Here is a 23,061-nt window from a genome sequence, read left to right as displayed (position 1 = left end):
GGGGCTACCTCTGCCTTCAGGCCCCACAAGGAGTATACAAAGACACGAAGCAGAGCCGAAGAGAAAACAAATAGCTGGGGGTACGCAGCCGAGGCCGGTTGGGGAGATGCGACCGCGACCTCCCAACGCCACCCGCTTCAGCCGGGGGCCGAACGCCGCCCCGTCCCCGATAACAGGCCCCGCCCCTGTCTCCGCCCGCCGGAGGAGCGCGCTCCCGCCGCCCTCCAGCATGTCTGCGCTGTACCTCGGACGCTGCGCTCCGCGTCCCGCCCCGAGGATCGCCCTGCAGCCGCTGGGGCTGTTGGCCTTGCTGGCGCTGTGCCTGGCGGCCTGGGCTGACTGTCCTTGCCGAGAACCTGAGCTCTGCCGCCAGATCCGACACCGCCCGGACTTCGAGGTCAGAGCCTCTCCCCTGCCATTGCGGGTCTGGTCCTCAAGGCTGAAAGAGAAGTTAGAGTGGAACCGAGCCCTAAAGACAGAGGAAGGGTTGCTACACCAACTGTGACCACTTGCCCAGGGCCTTCCTGTTTACAGATTTCCTTCAGTTTGTAGATGGGGAAACTACCAGCGTGGAGAGGTTGAGTAACTCCTCCCACGCCTCTCAGGCTAAAGTGCCTGCCTCTGCTGGCAAGATTCAAACCCACCTCTGTCTCTGAAGGCCAGCTCCTGTCTTTATCCTGCCCTGCCTCCTCTCCAGGAGCAATCTGGGTGTAAAACCCAAAGAAGGTGGGATAATCCATTTCTTGGTTTCCAAGAGAATGAGGATTTTGTGTGGAAGAGGCAGAGAATGTTTTGTTTACCTTTTAAAAAGTGTGACTAACTAGTAGCCCTTTCCTTTATGGCGCCCGAGAACCACCAAGAAAGGTGGTAAAAATAGGTCTTTCAGCCAATTTTCCTTCTAAACTAACAGTTTGTAAGGCTTCTGGCAGTTTAACCAAAACAACCCTTTTGAAGCTATATTAAAGCCACCCAACTGAAGTTTGATAACTGCAGCGGGAATTGGATGGTCAGGGAGGTCAGGTTTAGTCCACAAAACAATTCTTTTGTAGAAATGGGAACAATTCCTAGTTCTTTTTTGGGGGGGGGGGGGTACCAGGGATGGGACTCGGGTCCTTGCGCTTGAAAGGCAGGCGGCAGAACCACTGCGCTAAATCCCCGGCCCCTCCGCTAAATCCCCGGCCCCTCCTAGTTCTTAACGTAGATTAATTTGGAGGAAGGGCTCACAAATGTATATACACATTGTTTAGGAGAAGAAATAAAAGGGGTGAGAGTTCTGGTAACCCTGCTCAGTGTGGAAATCTGCATTTTAAAAACTTTGGACCAATAAAAGTTTATCTGAGGAAAGAACAGTTCATGATAACGGGCATGACTCAAATCATAAGCAACTCATAGAGATCCAAACAGTAGTGGGGTTCTACAGACTGAACATGAAAGCAAAGAAAGTGATTGGCTGTGATTAGGTGTTTGACGCATTTGGTTAAGAACTGGAGGAAAGTCCCTGCTAGAGGTTCGTTGGTGGTTTCTGATTGGTTGAGTTTTATCTTGACGTTTACATTGGGTTACACTTTGGTTAAGTAGGAATCCAAGGCACTGGAGCTGTTTCAGCCTAATGGTCTCTTAAATTTTTTTTTTAACTGTCTGAAAGATTTATTGTAGCATCCAGTACTTGGTGGATTATATAATATTTGTGGGCATTTTGAAAAATACAGTGAAAGAATTATGTTTATATTTGTATGGTCACTGTAAATAAGTCCTCTTCTCTACTAGCTTTTTCTGTATTTTAAAAATATAGATATATGTGTATATATTGTATATATCATATTTATCTTAAATGCTGGGGATCAAGCCCGAGGCCTCATGCATGCTAAGAACCTGCACTACTGCTAAGCCACAGCCCTAGCTCATTCCCTTGTGTTTTCAATGGGATCTCACAAGGTCTCTATTTTTTTTTAAAGTAAGTTCGGTCTTAATTATTAGAGTTAAAATTGAGACAAAAAAATGTGAATCCAAAGGTTAATGGGCCATTCCATTCTCATTCTGTAGTTATTATTATTTATTTGTTTATTTATTTATTTATTTTTGAGACAGGGTCTGTCTAAATGGTTAAGTTGCCCAGGCTGGGCTTAAACTTGGGGTCCTTCTGCCTTAGCTTCCCAGAGTGCTAGAATTACAGCCATGCACCACTGCACATTGAATTTTTATTATTTCACTGGGAAGTTGAAATTTAAAAAGTAAAACAAAAAGGGGGAGACTGAAAAAGGTTAAGAAATATTTTTTAGTGCACCTACTGCTCCTCTCCAATCCAATCTCCTCAAAGTAGTCCAAAGATTTAAACTCCAATGAATTTCCATTATTGAGGATAAAATTCAAAATCCTCAGTGGTATACAAAGCACTTCTTCTACCTTAACTCCTTTTATGAGATTCCACACACTTTCAGGATTTCTGTGCTGAAGCTACTTCAGTCCTAGAATCAGAATTCTCCTGAGGTGTGGGGAACTTTGGGTTTTTGTTCCTTCCCCTGAGAATGTTCTTTTTTGCCATTGGTACTCTCCTCCTTTGTCATACAGAGTTTATTCATGCCCTAAGGTATAATCCTCAGGGAAATTTTCCTGCCCCACCTGCCTAGTCAGTCCCTATGGCACCTCACATTCCCTTACAACCTTTACTACTATTGCAATTAATAACTCTCTGGGGACTTGGTCTCTCTTGTTAATCTCTATGTCCCTAGAGCCTAGCAAAATACCCTCCCTAGCTGGATATGGTGGTAATGCCTGTAATCACAGCTACTATGAGACTGATGTGGGAGGGTCAAAAGTTCCAGACCAAGTTGGCTAACTTTGCAAGACTCTGCCTCAAAAACAACAACAACCCCCCAAATCCTCCAAAACATGTAAAAGGATTGGGCATGTAGCTTGGTGTTCCCTGGGTTCAATCCCTGCACAGGGTAGGAAGAGAAGAAGGGAGGAAAGGAAGGAAGGAGGGAGGGAGGAAGGGGAAAGAAAAAAGAACCTTGAACCCTCCCTATACTTTACTGGAATTCAGTAAATATTTTCTGAGTCAATTAGTACCTTGGAATAAAAGAAACCTGATGAGTGAGACTTCTGTGAGAAAAAAAATGCTGGAGAGACATTAACATTGGCTGCTTTAGAGTTTGACTTGAATACTAAGAAGTCCACACTACTAAAAAACATTCATAGTACCTAATGCAGTATCTAGAGCTCCATCTACAGCAGCCAGAAACTTACCAAACTCTTTTTCTTGCCTTGTTCATTCAGTTAGTCACAGTCCTGTAAATTTTGCCTCCCTAGAATCTCCAGATCTGTGTACTTCACTCACTTAACTGCAGTGCTCCATAGTTTTAGTTGAGGTCACCATCATCTCTTGCCTGGATTCATCCAACAACTTCCCTATTCTTCCAGTTTTGGCCCCTCTTTTTCCCACTTAAGCTGAAAGGATTTTTCTAAGATGCACACCTTCTTTTAAAAAACATTTTTATGTTGGAAAGTACCCCGCTATCCTAACAAATAAAATGCTAAAAAACTGAAAAAAAGGTTTTTATTTTATTCCCTTCCTTCAAGATATAGTACTAACTTCACAAGAGGTCCCAAGGCTCATGGGGTTATAACTACTACTTACCACTCCCTGACTCTTTCTGCTTTCTGAATTCTAGGGATCAGCCATACCAAATATTCAATTATACAACCACCACGTTCTCTCTGCCTCCAGGACCTGGCACTTTCCCACTGTCTCTTCCTGGCCCATCCTTGTCTCTTTCCTGGCCTGGTCCATTATCCCTGCCACCAACCAATTGCATGAGGACCCCATGTCTTTCAGCCTTGAACTGTCAGAGCCCATCCATCTGGATGGTCAGCATAATATTCTTGGTTTACATGATGATGCTTATCCCGATTATTCTGGCAGGTCTTTGTATTTAATGTTGGACAGAAAACTTGGAAATCTTATGACTGGTCACAGATTACAACTGTGGCAGCTTTTGGAAAATATGACTCAGAACTCATGTGCTACGCTCACTCAAAAGGAGCCAGAGTCATGCTAAAAGGTATTTTTTTTTTAACAGTTGCATGTATTTAGTTAATTGGTACATTTGCCTGTATCATTTGCTATAGTCCTTACTTTAAAAAAATTACTTTTTTATGTTTATCTATTTTTTAACATTCTAAAATTTTCTTTTCTTTTTAATTTTTTGGTGTTGGGGATTGAACTCAGGACCTCCCTCACACTTGCCAGGCAGGCACTGTGCTGCTGAGCTACATCTCCAGCCCTAATTTTCAGTACTATTAAATTCATTTCACAAATCAAGATAATTTTTGAAAAATTAAATCACATTTTGAGCAAAATGTGACTGCCTAATTAGCATACTGACCTTTAGTTAGCCCACAATTTCTGCCTTTAATTTGGGAATGATCTTACTTTATCTGTATTGGTAATTTTAGAGATTAGCAGGCAGTGGCTTTGTTATTTATATTAACTATCTGTTTGGGGATCAGGGGCTTAGTACTCCAAAATAATGAAATGTTTTAAAGACATTTTGATCTCTTTGAAAGTGGTATTTAATTATAAAAAAGCATATAGGTACAAAAGATGTATATTTTTTCCATAGGAGATGTACCCTTAAAGAACATCATTGATCCTAATTTCAGAGCATCCTGGATAGCACAAAAACTTCACTTGGCTAAAACACAATATATGGATGGAATTAATATTGACATAGAGCAAGAAGTTAAGTGTCCATCACCTGAATATGATGCATTAACGGCTTTGGTCGAAGAAACCACAGAGTCTTTCCATCATGAGATTGAGGGATCACAGGTAAAAACATTCATTTTTTTTCTTGGAAATTCTATATTTTCCCTATCAAAATGGTTTCATGAAGATATGCAATCTTAGATTTGCAGTAATGCAGTAGGAAAGAATTTCAGAACCTATGTCCTAAACACTTTTTATAAATTTTAATGTTATTATTTAAGGAGTTTTACGGTGCAAAATTTGTTCTCTATTCACATCAGAACACAACACTGAGATTACTCCACTGACTTGGCTTGCAACAGGGATACAAGTGTTAGGCAATGAAGGCAGGAAGAACATAGAGGGCCTGATTTTCACCAATCAGGTCAGAAATAACTCTTGCCTAAGAGTAGAGGTAGTTCTGTGGAATGTCTCACTTACCTCATGGTCTCTAAATTGCTTGCAGACCACTCAAGATCCAGTAAAGGTCAAAGGACTGATTCTGTAGAACCTGTTAGAGCTCTGACAGACGATAGACAGTGTGGTTTCTCATTGCCGTAATGAGCCTGATTATAGCAGATCACAGCATGACGCATCTTGCCAGGCAATGTGTAGGTAACAAAGGGTAGTGTGGTTCCAGATCATTGATTCTTAAACCAGGCCACATATCAACATGATAAGGGATCTCAGAAAGAATACATATACATGTGCATACACATAAACACTGAGGACTCATTTCCAAAAATTAAGAAGGTTTTTGATGAACCTAGAGTTCATAATTTTTAAAAATTCATAGATGATTATAATTAAGAACTACTAGTTTAGACAGTGAGTTTTCTTAAGGGTGGGACCAGATCCACAATGTTTAAAAATTATTTACTGAGTATATGAACGATTGCTGCCTTTAAAGAATTTTAAATATGGGTAAGTAGGACACACACACACACACCCTATACTTGCCCTTGGTATTCCATGGGAGATTGGTTCCAAGACCCCGTGTGAATACCAAAATCTGTAGATGTTCAAGTCCTGTACATAAAATGGCAAAGTATGCATGACCTCCTGTATACTCTAGATTACTTACAATACCTAATACAATGTAAATATTGTATAGTTTCTGTGCTGTTTAATGAATAAAGACAAGAAAAGTATGTACATGTTCAGTGCAGACACAGTTTTAAAAATATTTTATCTAAATATATATAAGATTGATGAATATTACATTTACATATAGTATTCATTCTAAGATACAGGATTATAAATACAACCAGTGATTCCTAAACCTGTCTCAGAATCACATGGGAGTATTTGTTTAAAATTTCTTAAAATTGATTCAGTAGGTCTGGGATAGAGCATAGGGAACTGCAATTTTGTCAAGTGCTGTAGGTGTTGTATAGTTGATCATCATAAATAATGATGGGAGGACTCACATCTGTATGGTTTTATGCAAATAGGGAAGGGTTGTAGGTATGGAATGCAATCCCAGCACGCTGGGAGGCTGAGGCAGGAAGATTGCCAGTTTGAGCCTAGTTAGGGGAATTTAGCAATTTAGCAAGACCTTGTGTCAAAATACAAAATAAAGAGCTGGGGATTTAGCTCAGTGGCACTGCACCTGCCTCGCAAGCGCAAGGTCCTGAGTTCGATCCCTAGTACCGAATTTAAAAAAACAAAAAAGGGATGGGGATATAGCTTAGGATGATATCTGGGCATTCAATCTCCAGGACCACAAAAAACAACAAAAGCTAAAGGAGTATCTATTTTCATGTTTGAAGGGTGAGTAGAATAATTTGGGCTACTGTGTCACATTTAATATTAGGTAAATAAGTAGGGGGCACAGTTGCAAAACTAGTTGAGATTGTGGAAAATACAGAATATCAATCAGACTGGGGAATATGCATTTTATCCTGTATGTAATGGTTTACATGGTTAGACTCGGAAATGTGGGCGTTTGGGAGATTATTCAGTAGTATGTAAAGCTAGAGGAGAAAGGAAGACTACTAAGTCCTTACCCAACATCCCAGTAACTAGATATTTATAGTTTGAATTAGGATCATGGCATAGCCCTAACACTCAGGAAGTGTTCAATAAATATTTGTTGAATTAGTTAACAGAAAGGAAGGAGCAAAACAACTGTGAGAGGACACTCAAAGGAAACTGTGAGATTAGATTTGGGGTACAAGGGAAGGAAAGAATCAGAAAACGGCCTAAGATTTTTAAACTGGTAGCTAGAAAAAAGTGACAAAAATAGAAAATCTGGAGCAGGAAATGAGTTTTTGGGAAAAGTTGATGATTTAAGTTTACAAAATTATAGTCAGAGAATTAAGGAGTTAGAAATGCCCTTGAAGGGTTCTTTCTGTACTCTTATTTTCATAGATTGGAAAACAGATCCAAATGCCTTAAGTGACATAGCAGTGATGTAAACCAAGTTATAACAGAGCCAAGAATAGAACTCAAGTCTTTTGATTTTTTTTTGTCTAATATACTAATACTACTATCTTAAAAATATTAACTTAATATTAACTTAAAAGATTAACTATGATAGGAAATTCAGGTGAAAATACTTTTAGCATTCAGGAGATAGGTATGGAATAACAAAATGGATTTGAAATTTATCTGCTTAGAGATTGTCACTTAATTTCTCTGTTACTAGCTTCCATTTTGATACATGGGATTAGATAGGTCTAATATGTAAGAATTTCACTTCATAACCTATTTTGACATAGAACCCATCTGACGTGTGTTTGGTCATTTTTCATAAAATTGTATGTGTTTTTCCACAGGTAACATTTGATGTAGCTTGGTCTATACAGCATAGACAGAAGGTAGAACTATTGAGGAAAGCTCATAAAGCTGAGCCTTCTTTAATGCCAGTAGTGGAAAAATTACGGAGAGAACTTGGAAAAAGTCCTAAAAATAGAGTTTTGCGAAGATAAATTGGCCAAAGAGTAAACATTTTACCTAAAGTGTCTCATTTTTGGTAACTAATCAAGGAGTGTTTATCAAATGCCTAATTAAGGAAAAAACCCTTTAACGACAGTTTAGAACATTTCTACACATTAAAATAAGGCTTGTTAATGTTTAGTTAAGGCAATAAAAGTATTTTTAAGAGACTCATTTGTGTTGAATTCTGGTGCACCATTCGAAGTGAAAGATAATATATTACTTGAGTTTTAACATTTCCACAAAAAAGACCATTTAAAGGATTTATTCAACGTCTTAAGTAGATTAATTACTGTGGTCCATAACACACCAGTTTTCTAACTGTAATACTGGGCTAAGCCTACCATGTAGTATAATTGTGAATCAGAGGCTCATTTAACCCAGTCAGGCTGTGACAACAGGAAACTTAGTAACCTGCACAGATCTTTAACGACTTTTGTATTTGAATTCTTTTAGAGTGCCTCTACTTTCCAGTTGTTCAGGGCCCCACCACACAGCTGTCATTATGCCTACTTCTTTCAGTCAATTGAGTTGCCAGCTCAGCCTCTGAAGACATTTGGGTTTCAACCCCCTTCTTTTGTACATACAGTGTCTAAATACATGCCTCAGACAGTCCAGTGTAGTGAAAAGCAAATTTCTTAGAACTGTTCTAGTTCTATCTGTGTCAGACTTTACATTCATATGCTACAAGCTTTTTTCTTGAGTAGTATGAGGCAAAAGAATATATAGAAAACCCATCTGATATAATATGCGTATTTGATCGTGTTACATGAAATTACATATTTTCCCACAGGTAACTTTTGATGTAGCTTGGTCTCCAAAGAACATAGACAGAAGATGCTATAATTATACTGGAATTGCAGATGCTTGTGACTTTCTCTTTGTGATGTCTTACGATGAACAAAGTCAGATCTGGTCAGAATGTATTGCAGCAGCCAATGCTCCCTATAATCAGACATTATCTGGTAAGAATTCACAAAATGATCTTTCATTAATAATATTAATTTCAGAACCTCAAACATCCAAGATTTTAACATTTTTATGTTATTTTTATACCTTTTCCATTTGTGTAGCTTACTTTAAACATCTAAAAATCAGTGAATTTGGAGAGTTTTAATGTTTACAAAAAGTTTGAAGTTTTCATTTAATTCTTTTAACAACCACATGGGATAGGTATGTTATCATTAACCCTCTTCTATATCAGAGATGAAAGGAATTAAGTGATCAGGTTTGCACAATTATATAGTAGGACTCAAAAAAGATAATTTTAACTTCAAGTACAGCACTGTTGTCATATCATATGAAAAAAATTATCTAGAATTCAACAAGATATTTTTGTTAAAATAATTAATGTTAAATACTTCAATAGCAAAGATAATTTTTTTGTGTGTGTGTGGTACTGGGGATCGAACTCGGGACCTTGTGCTTGCGAGGCAGGCACCAGAACCACTGAGCTAAATCCCCGGCCCAGCAAAGATAATTTTAATATGGGTATCTACCAAACATGAATAGCAGGGTTGGCTTTATTTTATTTAATATTAGTTCTTATATTAAAAATTATATTCCTATTAGAATTAAGAGTACTTCTGGCTTGTCATCATATGATGTGGTCTTTGCATTCAAGTTTGGATTAGTTTGTATCTTATCAATTAAATAAAAGATTGGTTGCTATCTTTTAGACTCAACTGAAATTTCTGAGACAGCTGGTATTGATTCAATTAACTGATTTATAAATAATTTTTTTTTCATACAGAGGTAAAAATATTAGAATCTGGCTTCATTTTATGACATCCCAATTGTTTGGATAAAATAGTCTGGTCATGAACGTACACTATTTAAATGTGAAAAATAATATTCTATTAAAGTTACAAAATTAATTCTGAGTTCTCAAACTGTTTAATTAGGAGATAGTACTGTGTTATCTTAAAAGGTTCATTATCAAATATGTTGGGGAAATGAAGCATACTCTCCCCATTGTTTGGATTTTAACAGTGCAGAATAGTATTAAAGACTCTGCAAACCAATAAACTTATTTAACTCAATAGTCAAGATAACTTAGGAGTATCTCTTTTGGTAGGAAAAACATGTTTTGTAGCTCTGAGCAAAGAAAAAATTGATAGTACCAGAATTTGTTCATTTTTATCTGTATCCTACAAGATATTTCCATTACCTACTATGGAATAAGAAAGGATATTTCTTATCCACAGCTATCATTAGGATACTAATAGGTTATCTTTAAAACATGAAGCACCATGTGCTTTCTATTACAAATTCTGATTGCATCACTGCAGGAAAGTTTAACATTTATAGAACTTTTTTGAAACTTTAGACTCTAGATATTAAATATATCATGTCTTAGCAGCTAATAAAATTAATGTGCTTTCCTAAAATGTTATTTTTCCTAGGATTAATTTTTTATGAATTTTGTTTATGTATAATTTAAATTTTTTTAATGAAAAAAGTGGTTTAGAAAGCAAGATATGAGGTTTGTAATTCTTTTCTTTTTTTTTTTTTGGTACTGGGGGTCAAACTTGGGTCCTTGTGTTGTGGGGCAGGCGGTGGAACTACTGAGCTAAATCCCTGGCCCTGGGGTTTATAGTTCTTAAGGGATGACTTTTATAATACTATATTAGAGAAACTGAGTATTTTGTATAAATGTACATGTTTTCACAAACTTAGATTCTGAGTAGTTGCATAGCTTGTATGAACACATTTACAGATATATGAAGAGAAAAATATGTTTTTATATCCTTACTTACCCAGGATATAGTGACTACATCAAGATGGGCATTGACCCTAAGAAACTTGTAATGGGTGTTCCTTGGTATGGTTATGATTATCACTGCCTGAACTTATCTGAGGTAAGAATAGGTCATTTGTCACGTAATTTTCTCCCCCTTTATATATTTTTAAATCTTCTTTTATTTCATTGGGAATGTATACATTTTATTTAGGATTTATGAAATGTAGCTTGAGACTAAAATTTTTATTTATTTTTAATTAGTCCAGTAGAAGCTTTTTTTTTTTTTTTGGTACCGGAAATTGAACTCAGGTCCTTGTGGTTGCAAGGCAGGTGCCGGAACCACTGAGCTAAATCCCCAGCTCTAGTCCAGTAGAAGCTTTTGAATGTTATACATTTAATTTAATAATAAAATTTATTTAGCTTTTCTTCTGCATAATCAGATTATCTTTTTGTAGCATATATTTTATTTCTAACAAAGTTTTTTATAATGTTTTTTATTTGGCTCTTATGATGTGCTTGGTAATATATAACATGAACATTTTTGCATTTCCAGGATCATGTTTGTACCATTGCAAAAGTCCCTTTCCGGGGGGCTCCTTGTAGTGATGCTGCAGGACGACAAGTGCCCTATAAAACAATCATGAAGCAAATAAATAGTTCTGTTTCTGGAAGCCAGTGGAATAAAGATCAGCAGGCTCCTTATTATAATTATAAAGTAAGAATTTCCACAAAAATTATGAACATTTATTTTGTTAGTTTTCATAACTCTGTATTTTCATAATTAGATATTTTGTATAAAGAGTTTCTGTCAGTTTTCTTTTAGGGCATAACATACAGACTGCTGTTTACATGAGTAAATTGTCTTTTAATCTGTATAATCAGGAACTTTAGTTCCCTGGGGAGCAATTCAAATAATGCTAATTCAAGTACAATACTCTGCTTGGGCCACTTCATTTTAGATGATGCTATAAAAACATATACATCACAAACAGGACTTCCTTAATAGTTGACAATTAGGTTATGATGATTTGCTCTGAATGGGCTTTGGGCCAAAATAGGTTATCAGCTCTAAAGGCCTCCATTTCAAAATACCCTGAAGATTCTGGTGAGCTCTTGGACAGGGAGGAATGAGGTTGAGAACAGATGAATCATCACTCATTTTACAATGAAAAACTATCATTTCAAAATTATTTCATAATTAAAACAAATAATGTTAAAAATAGGAGACATAAAAATATAGAAGGAAACCTGAGGAAATACAGTAAAGAATTAGCAATTCTGATTGGTAGTGTTGAATAAACAGGAGCCGGGGATTTAGCTCAGTGGTTCTGCTGCCTGCCTCAAAATCACAAGGTCCTGAGTTCTATCCTGGGTACCAAAAACCCCCCAAAAAACAGGAATTGAAGCAAAAGAGACAAATATTTTTCATAGTTCACCTTTAGCATAATTACAACTTTTCATACCTCAGAAATCTAAGTATAATCTTTGACTTTGCTTTAAATTAGGTAACTTTAAAAGGAATCATGAAATGATATAAATTAATTTGAGGAAGATTTATATTCTTGACTAGTGATCCAATACTCATTTATAAAAAATGAATGCAAACATACTACTATATAAAAACCATAATATATGTTTATTTGCCTATATGTTACTTACATAGTAAGCTTTAGTGTGAGCTTTCTAAACTTCAGAATTGAAACTAACTAGAATGTTCTGGAACTGTTAATATTACATACATGCAAACATGTGTACAAATATACACACATGTGCCACATCCAAGTGTATTTAGAAAACACTATATAATGTATGTCCCTCTTGGAGATTTCTAATATGCAACACTACATTAAAGGATTTGAGAAGTGCTGCAATATATAAAGCCATTTAGTTAACAAAGAACCTATTTCACAGCACTCTTAGAAACAGAGAGTACAGTATTTCATGGATATGGTTTGGTAAAGGTTATGATGGCCAACTCATATAATTTAGAAATATTTAATATGAAATAATAATGTACACTAGGATGTACTGTTTTTAATAATCTTATTTTTTCCTTGAGTGAGAAGATGAAGGAACAAATTAATTTTTTAAAGAAAAAAATTGTAATTAACAAGAAAAATTGTATATATTTATGGTGTACAAATAATGTTTTGAAATATACATTATAGAATGTCTAACTCAAGGTATTTAGCATATGCATTACTTTACATACTTATTATTTATGGTGACAACACTTAAAATCTACTCTCAGCCATTTTCAAATATACAATACATTGCTTTTTACTATAGTCGTAATGGTATACTAGATCTCTTGAACGTATTCCTCCTAACTGAAATGCTGTGTCCTTTGACCAACATCTCCTATTTTCCCTACTCATAACCTCAGATAACCACCATTTCAGTCTTACTAATATGAGGGAACGTGTCCTTTCTCAAGAGTTAAGTATGCATATTTTATTTCCTAGACAAATCACTTTTAAAGATATATATATATATATATATATTTTTTTTTGTAGCGGGGATCGAACTTGGGTCCTTGTGCTTGCGGGGCAGGCGGCGAAACCACTGAGCTAAATCCCTGGCCCTAGATATATATATTTTTATTAACATGTATTAATTGTATATATTAATGAGTTTCAGTGTGCTGTTTCAAGACATGAATAGTGTGCACTGATCAAATCAGGATAAGCAGCATTTCTCTCCTGTTTGGGGCACTTTAGCTCATCTTTTCTAGATCTTCCTAAAATATGTTATTATAAACTATTGTTATCTCTTTCTGCTGTGGAACATCAAAACTTATTCCTTCTACTCACTTTTTTTGTGGTCACAGAATGAGGAAACATTTTGGGGAGCCTTGAAGGACATTTAATGATACTTTAGAAAACAATGTAGATATAACTGTTTTGTTCCTCTGATTTATCCATTGTAAAATTCCTGAGTAACCAAAATCAAGTTTCTCTTGTGTTTGAAGAGAGTCCTCTGCCTTCGTATGCTGTTTCACCAACAGTAGCTTTATCTTGGACTCAATACTTTGGAAGGTATTAGGTACACCTTAACCATGCCTAAATCAGTATTTACCCATTAATTCTTCACTATTTAGAGATACTTGAAAATTTCATAACTATCACAAAAGCTCAAACAATATCTACCTTTCTAACAATATCTATCTTTCTAACAGTATCTCAAAAGCTAGAATGATAGCAGATGGAGTGTGGCTTTGTTCCATACTCTTAAAAAGTCATTCATATTTATGTAGAAGTGCTATAAGTTGGCTTTTAAAAGTGAGATTACAATAGTTAATAGAGCATGCATAGCTTTATGTATCTTTAAAAATGTTAAATAATAGAATACTGATATAGGGTGAGATATGCTCATATGTAATTTATTTACTACATTTAAATATGCCACAGCTTATTCATTTACCAATAACTATTGTTCTCACTCTGGTAGGGCTATCATAAATAAACATATAAATGGCTTTCATTCAGAATTGCCTTTAAAAAGTTTCCCAGATGTGTATAAAAATTAGTAAATTATATTTAGCCACAGGTCTTTCTGTTTCTACCTCCTATATTTTTTTTGTATTTCCTTTACTTTTTTGCCTAGATATGCTCTGTCCTTGATCCTTTAACCAGTAGCTGGAGTGCTTACTGACAGAGATGTGTACAGGATAGAAGCTGCATATAAGAGAACCTAGTTTATAGTTCTTATTCAGGTATAACCGTGTTAATCACCGTGTTAATCAACTCTAACAGCCTCTTAGAATCATGTCTATAACACCTAGAAAAGGAAGTACTTTCCTCCTTCATGTCATTACCTTTTGATTTGGCTGATTTATTGTAAACAAAATCATCTGTTCAGGTCCTAGCTAGGCACACTTCCAGGAACTATAGAACAAACAAGAAAAGTATAGAAGCTGATTTTAGCAGACCAGAGCAGTGATTTCTTCTTACCTTTGGCTGCATATCAGAGTTACCAAATGGAATGAACACAAAACAAACAACAAACATATGACCTAGCATCAACCCTAGAGGGTTTTATGTGGTATAGTGTCTAGGAATCTGTATTTTTCAAGCTCTACAATGATTCAGATGTACATCTTGGTTGAGAATTATTGCAACAGATCAAGGAAAGAATCTTAGGACATGAGAAAGGCCATAAATAGAATACATCAGGGAGTTCATTTCTGTAATATTTATTGTTAGAAGTACCATAAACAATATTTAGAATGTATAAAATCATGGAATAATAGAGCAGGAAAATATTGTGCTATAAAATTTTTACTTTTTCATTGTATCTTTTGGAATTATCCTATTGGAATTAAACTTTTTCTCCTCTTACTGTACTTTAGATTTCTATTTTAATTTATTTTTATAGGATCCTGCTGGCCATTTTCATCAAGTGTGGTATGATAACCCTCAGAGCATTTCTTTAAAGGCAGCATATATACAAAACTATGGCTTACGGGGCATTGGTATGTGGAATGCAGACTGTCTTGACTACTCTGGAGATGCTGTAGCCAAACAGCAGACTGAAGAAATGTGGAAAGTCTTAAAGCCAAAAAGCTGTGACAGAGATGAAGATCTTTTGTCAAACTACTAAGATATAGAAAATTGATCTGTATAAGTCCAGTACAGTATCTTGAAGAGATAAACAATAAATTTTTGTCATGTTGCTATATATTTTAGTATTCTCAAAAAAGATAAAATATAAGTGCTTTGATTGATTTTGAAAAATCATATTTTTATCAAAAATATCCAGGTACATACAGGCAAGAAACAAGTCAACATACTATATTAAATGTTCTGTAAGATTTTTGAACACTGTAATTAGGAAAATAATGCTTTCAAAATTTTATTATGCCAAATTTCCCCCTCTGCTATTAAAATATACCTTTACAAATCAATGATGATTAAAAAATGCCTGAAATGTAAATGGAAATTGTTGGTTTAGAAGAGATTGTTGTAAAACCTTGCCTTTGAGGGGCAATTTGGTTTATATTTTTTCCAATAAATCTTAAATTTGAACCCTGGAATTAATGTTTCTTCTTCAGGTTCACAAATTGGTGAGAATAGTTTTTCTACTTCCTGACTCCATTATAATATGTACTTGTGTTCTCTGAGGTACTTAACCTAAAATCACTTAAACCTCCAGGCAGTTAGTGAGAAAACAAAAGAAATACAAAGGATTAATTGTAGTCACAAAATACAAGATGATTTGGTAATATTCCAAATTAGTAAATTAGTGCTACCTAATATTTTCCAATTAAATTATTTAATGAGGTTTATCTGCAAACCTTTTTCTTTCTTTTTCTGGTACTGGGGATCAAACTCAGTACTTTGTGCTTGCAAGGCAGGCATGGGGCCACTGAGCTAAATCCCAGGCCCTATCTGCAGACTTTTTAACAATAGGAATAAATTGGTACTGAACTTGATTCTATTTACTGTCATTTACACTTCATTAATATTCCTTTGTTTATGAGCATTTATAATTTATTGGGAAGTTTTCATGATTAAATTTTCTTTTTTATATCTGCATTTTACTTTTAATTATCTAAAGACATTATTTTCTTAACTAGTTCTTTCTAAAAGATTAATTTTATGCAGAGAACTTTCATAAATGTAAAGAAGTCTGTTTTCTTTGTCAAGACAATTAACATTTTGCTGCACTTATACATATTAGTTCCTGTAAATACATAGATTAAAAATTTAAATCCTTGAACTCTAGATTTACATAAATCCAGTCTTTCCTGCACATTGTCCCCCATTTTAATAATGATTCAACCATGTTATGAGAATATTGTATTACCTATTTATGCAATTATGACAGAGTAATATTAACCATTCACATATTATGTGTGTGTATATTTTTATACACAAACACAAAATACATTATGCTTTAAAAATATAGATGTATATATACTTTTTATAAATATATATGTATATATACTTTTTAGTATATGTATATATACTTTTTATATATATACTTTTTTATATGTATGTATATGATACTGAGTTACATCTCCAGCCTCTTTTTGTTTTTTATTTTGAGACGAGATTTCTTTATGTTGCTAAGTTGCCCAGTTTGGGGTCAAACTTGTGGTCCTCTTGTCTCAGCCTCTTAAGGTGCTAGGATTATAGGCATGTAGCACCACACCTGCCTAGTATGTAACTGTATCTATTGAATTACTTTATCTTTCTAAAACATTCACCTTATAGTTCCAAATTATTTTTATTTATATTTATAAAATAAGTTGATAAAAATTTGAATTCTTAGATATTAATCTGTATCATAGAGTACATACAATTGTTTTTCATCAAGGTACAATGAACAAATTAACTTTATATTTTCATGCAAATATATTAGTATTTATTAAAACAATTTTTTCTTTGTTAAGAAATTTTACAATTATAGTGGCTCTTAAATTTTAAATTATTAGCAATAAAAAACTATAAAATATAACTATATCATAATAGGTAACAGACTTGAAATATTAAAAATAAATAGCCACTATTTTATGTTATATCTAATTATTTCCTCTAAAACATCTGTAATACCCACACTAAAAGTAAAGGCAGGTAAACTTTATGATTTATATAAAAGATAAACAAAGAGAATTGTCCAAATAAATATTTAAATTTTTCAACAAATAAGTTAAATTGACATACCTAAAAGAGATTGAAAAGATGGACTAATTTTCTTCTGTACCAGTTCAGTTTTCAGTGCTCGTAAATCTGAAACTGCTTGTTTTCTCATCTGTAAAAAGAATTACTTTTCAAAAATAACCTTCATCTCCTGCTTCCAAAAGTACATCGCATTGTCATTTTTTAAACTGCTTTTGTCTTCTCAGTTGCTTCCCGTGCCTTCATTCCCATGGATTACTAAAGCAAACTTACAGGCCATAAAGTCTGTTTAATAAGCATGCTTATCTAACCAGATGTTCTATGAGATACTTTCCTTTATTGATATGTAAGAACAATACATAAACTTACTTTATCAAATAAGTAAAGTATGGCCAGCACCCTTTATTAAGGGTCTACTATACAAAAAGTGCTATGGAGGGCTGGGGATTTAGCTCAGTGGCAAGCGCCCGGTCCTGAGTTCAATCCCCTGTACCAAAAAAAAAAAAAAGTGCTATGGGAGAAACAAAGTTAAATACAGGAGTCTCTACCCTGAAGAAAACTTAATATCTGGTAGATGACCATTGGTTCAAATTAAAAAACAAATAAAATATATATGAAAATAATCAGAAAGAATGAGATAATTACCCAGGAGAGGAGACAATATTAAGTGGTAGGGTACTTCAGAGGAGAACTCAGAGGTTTGTCAGACTTACTATGAATGACTAATACTGGAAAATTAAAATTATTGAAACTATACTGATTCACAGGGGCTTTTGCTTTTAATTGGGGTTTAAAATGTTACTAAATTCTCCACTGGACTTGTTATAACATGCATCATCACAGAATTTAGGTTTTCTTCTTGCTTTATTTTCATTCATGTTATTGTTAAAGTAATAATTTTAACTCAATCCTAACTACCCTTATACTATCAACAACCAAATCAAAATATTAAAATATTTTATTTCAAGATGAATTTATAATCTAATTAGGAGAAATATAAATTACCTTAACTTCTATTATGAGTTTCATTTTATCAGTATCCAGTTTTCTCTTAAGCTGGTCAATTGCATGTTGTACCTCAGTGATCTGGATTATAAGGTAATTCTGTGTGAGATATAGAAAGATACTTATTTAGTATAACATCTATATATTTTTATGGGAGGCATTCTGTGCCTCTTTCCAAACATAAATCATAAAGTGATAAATATTAAAACAACAAATCATAAAAATATTCTATTCCGTAAATAAACTCATTGCTTTGGTATTATTATAGTTTAGTTTTCTAAAATATACCTACAAAGTCTCTTGTGTTCAGAGATGGATGGGGCTTTTGGAAGGTAATTAAATCATGGTGGCTACTGGGGGATTAATCCACTGATGGGTTCATGGCTGAATGTTCTGTTCAGAGGTGGAGCCATACTAGAGGAGGTAGATTACTGGAAGTGTTTTTGGAGGGTATATCATTTTCTCTGACTCCTCTGCCCTCTTTCTGCTCCCTGCCTACCATGGTTTGAATAGCCTTCCTCCATCAAGCATTCCTTTGACCATGGAATTTCTTCCTTGGAGCCAGTTGACCATGGACTGAATCCTCTGAAACCAGGAACCAATATGAAATTCTCCTTTAATTTGTGGATGTCATATATTTTGTCCAGCAACAATAAGGCTGACTGTCTGATGCCACTGACTGACTGATACTACTTTTTACTGATTTCTTGAACTTAGGGACTACTTTATCATTACCCATTTATTATTTTTTAAAAAACAGATATATGTAAAAGTTACCATTAAATTAGTACCATAAAATCAGTAAATATTATTTTAAACTGAATAAACTAGGTTTAAGATATTATCGAGTTCAGGAATTGGCAAAATGCTTTATTAGTTGACTCTGACAGAATAATTTAAAAATATTTAATAATGTAACATTATATTTTGTACATTAAAATAAAGATTTTTTGAGTTACTTTTCTCCAGAAAAGTTTATGAGATATAGTGATCTTACTAAAGAAATTTTTTTCTTTTTTTGTGGGGATTGAATCTAGGCCCTCATGCATGTTAGGCAAGCACTCTACCTACATCCCCAGCACAAGAAATTAAGAATTTTAAACTGTCTTTATGCAAAAATTGTTACATTGAACTTGACAAGACAATATGATAAAGTGTCAGTTATGCTTTAAAAAAATCAACTAATGTGGACAATTATTTGAGCTTATTTGGATGTTACATTTAACAAAAACAGTAAATTTTTAATATTTCACCATGTCTGAAGTTAAACCTTTACTCAATCATAATTAACATATTTTTAAAATGTTTTAGATAGTAGGATCAACCTAATAAAAATCAAACTGGAATTGTTTTTGTCTTGTTTACTATATGGTGGAATTAATAATGAAATAAACTGATCTAAGATTCAAGAAAAAATAAATTGATCAAAATTTCTTTAGAACATCAGTACCTTTAAATTCTGTGGGCATTATATTCCCTAACCTCCTAAAACAAAGGACTGCAGTGGACATGTTTAACCCCCTACCCTACTTCATCAGGTGTTTATCTCTTTGTCAGAGTCCGGATATGTGGCCCTATCCTCACACACTGAGGTAGGACGGGGATAAATGTCCACTACATACTTTTTTAGTATTATGAAGTCTAAAATTCTAATCGAAGTGCATAGCATTCCTCGGCAATTATCATTGGTCCAGTGTTAGGTCTGGTTGACCCCTTAGACAGCTAGAGGTTTGTATATTCCATGATTCAAGGAAAAGCTTCTCTCATTTTGGAGATACATAGCCCTGCTTGCCAGTGGTAACTCTAGAGCTACTATGAGAAAACACAGCCTTGTAATGAAGCCAACACTAAAAATAATAGGAAATACAGAATGCACTAAGGCCTTTAAAGACATCATTAAGCTGTGACTATCTCCTCAGCAGTCCTTCCATTATATGAGGTCAGGAATTTTGTAACAGTCTAGGAAAATTTAGGTCAATCTTTTGTTTCCTGTACCCCAAAGCAACCTGAATATGATAACACTAACAATTATTAAGCATGTAATTTTAACAGAACTTTTCTAGCAGAAGGGAAAACACATTTAGTAGGACCTTGGAGTCTGCAATGTTTGCCACATTCTTTGGTTTCATTTTGATCTCCCTGGCTTCCAGTTGCGTAAGCAATTTTTTATAGTAAAGTTCCAAATCTTCTCGAAGTTTTGTTAAAACCTCCTCCAATGATGCTGTGATTTTCTTTGTTTCAAAGTATTTTTTCTTCCAACCATCACAACCTACAAAAAACCAAAATACAAACAAATAAACAAATAACCAAAGGCCAGGTTGAGCATGGTTAAAGGATTAAAACTATCAATGTGGAAAGAACCCTGAGTTAATTTCAATTTAAACCATTTTTCTCCTTCTCTCCTCTTCTCTATCTCCTAAGTCCTTAAATACATTTCAGCTAATGGAGTAATTTTTATTGGATAATAAAAGAAATCATCAAGAAAAATAGTAAAATACATCCAGAAACCACAACCAAGTTCTCATTTAAACATGTAAAATTATTTCTAAACCTATACAAAAGTGTATAATACAGTTATTTTGGTTACCTTTTTCCATAGTCTTATTTGAAATAAGTATTTATAGAATTAAAATCAAAATTAAAAGACATGATGAATTTTAAAAATATGTTCAGCCTCCATAACAACTTAGGTTCTGTGAAATCAGCTAATTTGTATTATTTATCAAAATTATTCTGAATATTTCCCCAAAATTCTGTTAAGGCAGAATTTCTAAAAACTGAGCATCTTTGTTGAGAAAAATTAGAAATTAAATGTTGCCAGATGAGGATATCACTTTGACACCAATGAGATTCTAAATACAAATTTAACAAGACCACAATCTACATACCAGTACACAAGAAAGTTATGTTTATTTCTTCTAGATTATCATGGAAATTAAAACTGCAGATTTAAAAATTCTACATAATTATGTGATTTGATGACAGTTTTATAGCTATATGGATCTTTAGCTCAAGATTTTAGTTACTTATTTTTACCCAGGCATTGTCACCCAATCTGTCAGCAATTTCTACTGGTAATAGTACTGGCAGATCAGTTCCAGCATGTAGCATATTCCACATTTTTCAATGCTATGTCTCAAGCCAATACACTATCATCTTTAATCAAGAAAACTTCAGTCTTCCTAATTGGTCTCTTTGTTTTAAATTCTTGCCCTTTTAAGGCTACAGCATTCATTCTCATTTTTCCAAAACAAATTTTTTTCAGTGCTAGGGCTTGAACCTGTGGCCTCACACATGTAAGGCAAGTACTATACCTCTGAGCTACACCACTCCAAAAATATACTGTGTCCATTTTTTGTTGTAGGCCTTCTATAATTCAAAAATTTTAAATATATTTTAAATTATGTAGATCTTGAGCTTAAAATTCTCCAATGACTTCCCATCTTACTTAGAATAACATACAAACTCCTTGACTTGCCTCCTTGCTGACCTTTCTGATTTTCTCTCCTCTACACTCCTTGTTAATCATGCTCCAGCCACACTGGCCTTATTTCAGGCCCTTGATACCACAAGATCATTCTTGACATTTAGTGTTCCTTCTATTCAGATTGCTTTCCCCCTATTTCTTTATATACCAACCTCCTTATTAATCAAATATTCATGATGTCTCTTTAGTAATGCCTTCCCTGAAACCCTAGCTAAACCATCTCTCGTATGTGGCATCACTCTTTACTATGTTTTTTAATAAACTGGCTTCTCAACTCTCATCAGTAGCTAATATTGTTTTAGTTATTTGTTTATTATCTGTCTCCTCTCATTTGGAAGCAAGCAACTTAAAAGCAGGCCCAGGTCTGTTTTGTCACTGCTGTATCCTCAGCTTTTAAAGCAAGGCCTGGCACACAGCATGTTCATTAAATATTTGGTAGTTGATACATGCTTTTTATCTTGAACGACTCCTTTTAAAGTAGAAAGTGACTGACCATTCCCATTTTATATAAAGAAAGAGTGAGAGGCACAAAGAGGAAAAATAACTTGCCTAAGTAAAAGACCCATCTGGTGTTAGAATTCAGGTCCCATGATTTCTAGTCCATTGTTCAAATTTGTCTGATAAAATTGCTCTTTTAACATTATGACAAGGCTGAGTCACGCCATCATTTCCAGGATAATAATTTAATATTATGATGCTGCATCTTTCAAATATCTCCTGACATTGTCTATCTTCAAATACTAAAATAACAATTTTGCTGTAAATTGAAAAGCCTAAAGCCAAATTTCTTTATTACAATACCCCAAGCCTTTTAGCTTTATAATCTTTAAACATAATACAAAGTGCAAGACTCTCAAACTATTTTGACATCTCTAAAACTATTATCCTATACTTTCTGTACCCTTTCCATTTCTGAGTCCTAACAACATTGTTTCTAATTGCATTGCAAGAAAATGACTTACTTTTCCTAATTTCCCTCATTCATGCAATTTAGCAAGGCAGACAGACAAACATTATCCCCAAATTAATCACCTAGAGAAGTCCAAGGGACTCAAAGATGGTTGCTAATGTGGTATCTAAGCAAATTGTAAAATGACTGCTTCCTACAAGAAAAGAGTAAGAAGAGAAGGTAAGGAAAAAGAAGTACTTGACAATGGATGCAATCCCAGCACTCCAGTTGGCTGAAGCAGGAGGACTGCAACTTAGGAACTTGGTGAGCCCCTGTCTCAAAATAAAAATTAAAAAGGACTTGAGGGTAGCTCAGTGCCAAGGCCCTGAGTTTAATCCCAGTACCCCTCACTCCCCCAAAAAAGTAGATGGCAGAAGGAAAAGCATGCCGAAGACCTGGAGACAGGAAGCATCTTTCATATCCCATCATATGCAACACTTCCTACAAGCCTCTCTTAGCCTCCTCAATCTAACTTAGGTGTTTTTCCTTTGTATTCCTATTCATAGAATTTTGTAATTCCTTTATAATAGCATTCAATAGGAGGTATCATGAATGCTTAACTTCATT

At 34.5% G+C, this 23,061-nt stretch overlaps 2 protein-coding genes across 2 annotated transcripts in view; one reads left to right on the top strand and one right to left on the bottom strand.

Moving 5' to 3' along the window:
- Window positions 1-190: 190 nt before the first annotated feature.
- Window positions 191-15,457, top strand: Ctbs (chitobiase). Its single transcript, XM_004841367.3, has 7 exons — window positions 191-397; window positions 3,923-4,061; window positions 4,623-4,831; window positions 8,481-8,652; window positions 10,451-10,548; window positions 10,984-11,145; window positions 14,808-15,457. Exons 1-7 carry the CDS (start codon window positions 230-232, stop codon window positions 15,030-15,032), a joined length of 1,173 nt encoding a protein of 390 aa, XP_004841424.3. The 5' UTR covers window positions 191-229; the 3' UTR covers window positions 15,033-15,457.
- Spata1 (spermatogenesis associated 1) overlaps window positions 12,483-23,061 on the bottom strand; it is a 31,585-nt gene continuing 21,006 nt past the window's right edge. Inside the window, exons 10-13 of the mRNA XM_021255461.2 lie at window positions 20,149-20,327; window positions 18,059-18,157; window positions 17,099-17,186; window positions 12,483-14,317 (exon numbers count right to left, since the gene is read on the bottom strand). Of these exons, the coding sequence (XP_021111120.1) occupies window positions 14,295-14,317; window positions 17,099-17,186; window positions 18,059-18,157; window positions 20,149-20,327 (389 nt within the window). The 3' untranslated portion in view covers window positions 12,483-14,294. The remainder of the gene's footprint in view (window positions 14,318-17,098; window positions 17,187-18,058; window positions 18,158-20,148; window positions 20,328-23,061) is intronic.

Source organism: Heterocephalus glaber, unplaced genomic scaffold (genome assembly GCF_053883595.1).
Source record: "Heterocephalus glaber isolate CG9 unplaced genomic scaffold, H.glaber_assembly_v1.0 deba00001442, whole genome shotgun sequence".
In the NCBI taxonomy this organism is placed as follows: Eukaryota; Metazoa; Chordata; class Mammalia; order Rodentia; family Bathyergidae; genus Heterocephalus; species Heterocephalus glaber.
Note: the sequence above shows the minus strand (reverse complement) of the source record. Positions and strands in the feature narration are given on the sequence as shown.

Coding starts and splice junctions, on each gene's coding strand:
- Ctbs (XM_004841367.3), top strand. CDS start 230: ATGTCTGCGCTGTACCTCGGACGCTGCGCTCCGCGTCCCGCCCCGAGG. Junction 398..3,922: donor GACACCGCCCGGACTTCGAG/GTCAGAGCCTCT, acceptor TTATTCTGGCAG/GTCTTTGTATTTAATGTTGG. Junction 10,549..10,983: donor ACTGCCTGAACTTATCTGAG/GTAAGAATAGGT, acceptor TTGCATTTCCAG/GATCATGTTTGTACCATTGC.